This window comes from Aegilops tauschii, chromosome 5, assembly GCF_002575655.3.
Source record: "Aegilops tauschii subsp. strangulata cultivar AL8/78 chromosome 5, Aet v6.0, whole genome shotgun sequence".
Taxonomy (NCBI): domain Eukaryota; kingdom Viridiplantae; phylum Streptophyta; class Magnoliopsida; order Poales; family Poaceae; genus Aegilops; species Aegilops tauschii.
Window position 1 is genome coordinate 229788261 of NC_053039.3, and position 2479 is coordinate 229790739.

The 2479-nt window shown below is 51.7% G+C and overlaps 1 protein-coding gene across 1 annotated transcript; it reads right to left on the reverse strand.

The window, feature by feature from the left end:
- Nucleotides 1-209: 209 nt before the first annotated feature.
- Nucleotides 210-1768, reverse strand: LOC141022703 (uncharacterized). The gene is made up of 4 exons (XM_073498965.1): nucleotides 1226-1768; nucleotides 1065-1139; nucleotides 657-956; nucleotides 210-542 (listed from the first exon to the last, which is right to left on the reverse strand). Exons 1-4 carry the CDS (start codon nucleotides 1766-1768, stop codon nucleotides 210-212), a joined length of 1251 nt encoding a protein of 416 aa, XP_073355066.1.
- Between the last annotated feature and the right edge of the window lie 711 nt (nucleotides 1769-2479).

The following is a 2479-nucleotide window of genomic DNA, read 5'->3' on the forward strand; positions in this document are numbered from 1 at the left end:
TGAAGGATCTGCTGAAGAGGCTCAATGGCCAGGATGAAAAGCATCGGAGATACAGGGTCACCCTGACGGAGGCCCTTTCCGTGCCTGAACTTTCTTCCGGGGTTTCCGTTAAGCAGTACTCTTGATGAAGACGAAGATAGGGAGATATAGATCGAGTCTCGCCAGCGTTACCCAAAACTGAGGCGTTGCATGACCTCAAGCAGGAAGGCCTAATTGACAGAGTCAAAAGCTTTCGAAATGTGAAGCTTGAGGAAGAGGCCCGGGATGTTCCGATGATGCAGGTCCTTTATGAGATTTTGTACATGCAAGAAGTTGTCGTGGATGGAGCGCTTCTGCACGAAGGTGCATTGGCATTTGGAGACCAGTGTGGGCAGGATTAGAGCCAATCTGTTGGCCAGGAGCTTGGAGAAGATCTTGGATAGACTATGAATGAGGCTGATTGGTCTATAGTCCCCGACCACACGAGCGTCAGCCTTCTTTGGGAGCACAATGATGTTCGCTGAGTTGATGAGCGAAGCACCATCACCGCGGAGGTTAGCAAGCTGAAGGATTGCTTGAACAACGTCACTCTGAATGATCTCCTAGCATGCTTTTAAGAAGGCTCCAATAAACCCATCTGGGCTAGGCGCTTTGACGGAGGGCGGGAAAAAACCCACGTCTTTTATCTCGTCCTCATCGAAAGGTGTATCGAGCTCCGAGAGATCATGTGAAGTTATCTCCAGGTTGTCCCAAATTAAGCTCGAGTTCCAGAGTGTGGGGATGCCCAAATGTTCTTGTAAATGGGAAAGGAGCACTTGTTCCTTATCTTCGGCCATGATGGCAACCCCGTGGTTCGAGTGAAGCGTCTGAATGTAGTTTTCCTGCCGACGCCCATTCACCTTGGCGTGGAAAAACTTTGAGTTGATGTCTCCAAGCCTGATGCCCGTGAGGCATGCGCGTTGGCGCAGCTTGACCTTCTGGAAGGATAGTAATCCAAGATATGAAAGCTTAAGTCTGCGTCTGAGCCCTAGTTCTGCTGGGGCGAGAGACCTCCCCTCCTTGGCTAGGTCAAGCCTCCAGATTACCTCCTTTGCGATGTCAATCTGAGTTCTGAGGACTCCAACTGTATCTCTTTGCCATTTCTTGAGAGCCTTTGCAGTCTGAGCCAATTTGATGTGAACCTTGCGGATTGCGTTAGTTGACTGGACATGCTTATTCCAGGCCGTGGCCACTATTTCCTTGAAACCTGGTAGACGAAGCCAGGACTCTTCAAACTTGAAAGACGGGCGCCGACGCACCTCAGTATCCCCTTGGAGGAAAAGCAGGGCATGGTCCGAGCAAGAAGAGGAGATGGCTTGAAGGTGTGCATTGGAAAAAGCTCATCCCAACCATCGGAGTGGAAAAAATGATCTATCTTTGTTAGCACCGGGTTCTCTTGAGCACTGGACCATGTGAATTTTTGGACTGAGAGCCACATCTCTTTTAGTTGCAGGTGGTTTAGCACAGAACGGAAACTGCCAATGAGGTGGTTGTTGATGTTTTGGTTGTTCTTGTCAGCCGCTTTGGTGATCAGGTTGAAATCACCAAGAATGAGCCACCGGGGCTTCACAACATACTTCAGCCCCCTGAGCTCATTTAAGAATAGCAGCTTCTCTTGATCCCCCTGAGGGCCATAGACGCATGATAGGGTCCAGTCGAGGCCATCAGCTAGCATGGTGACGGTAGCCGAGATGGATCCATGCGTTGCCTGGAATTCTGAAAGCCTGAAGAAAGCGTCGGATACGGCCATGATCATATCCCCCTTGAACCAACAGCCGGGAGGACTTGGTAGTTTGTAGTAAAGGAGGGCCCGATCATGCTTGCAATCAGAATATTGTCGACGTGTTCGAGCTTAGTCTCTTGGAGGCACACGATGGTAGCACTGTAGTCTCGGACAAGGTCCTACACGGCGTCGCGACGGGCAGGGCGTTAAGGCCACGCACATTCCAGCGCAGAAGCTTGACATTAGGTTGCGCCATATGAGGAAACATTGATCATGCATGGTCCATAGACAAATAACAGGTGATGAGGGGCGCACAGGGATGCCATGTCGCAGTTGTAGGGACGCGGAGTTGCACACACAAGGACGGAAGAACTCTAAAGGAAGCAGCGAAGACAGTGCTGCGAGCTAAGACACACACGGCAGTAAGAAGCTTGAAGGGGGAACGGCTACACATTGGCAACATCGGCGGCTTCGCTGGCGGCGGTTTTCTTCTTTCCTGGCTTGGTCTTGGATGCCTTGACATGCTTCGCGAGGGTCTCGATCGCTTGGATGACCAGAGCAGCAAGGGGCGTGTTGAACAGAGCCTCATAGGCCGTCTGAACCCCATCATCCATCTCCGACTCCGGGTCGAGAAGGTTGCATTCCCGAGAAATCAGCTCCTGGACCGCCGAACTGCCCTGCATGCACTGGCGCGTCTTCTTTTGTGTGAGCCTCCCGCTCCTACGAGGCGAGGAGAGG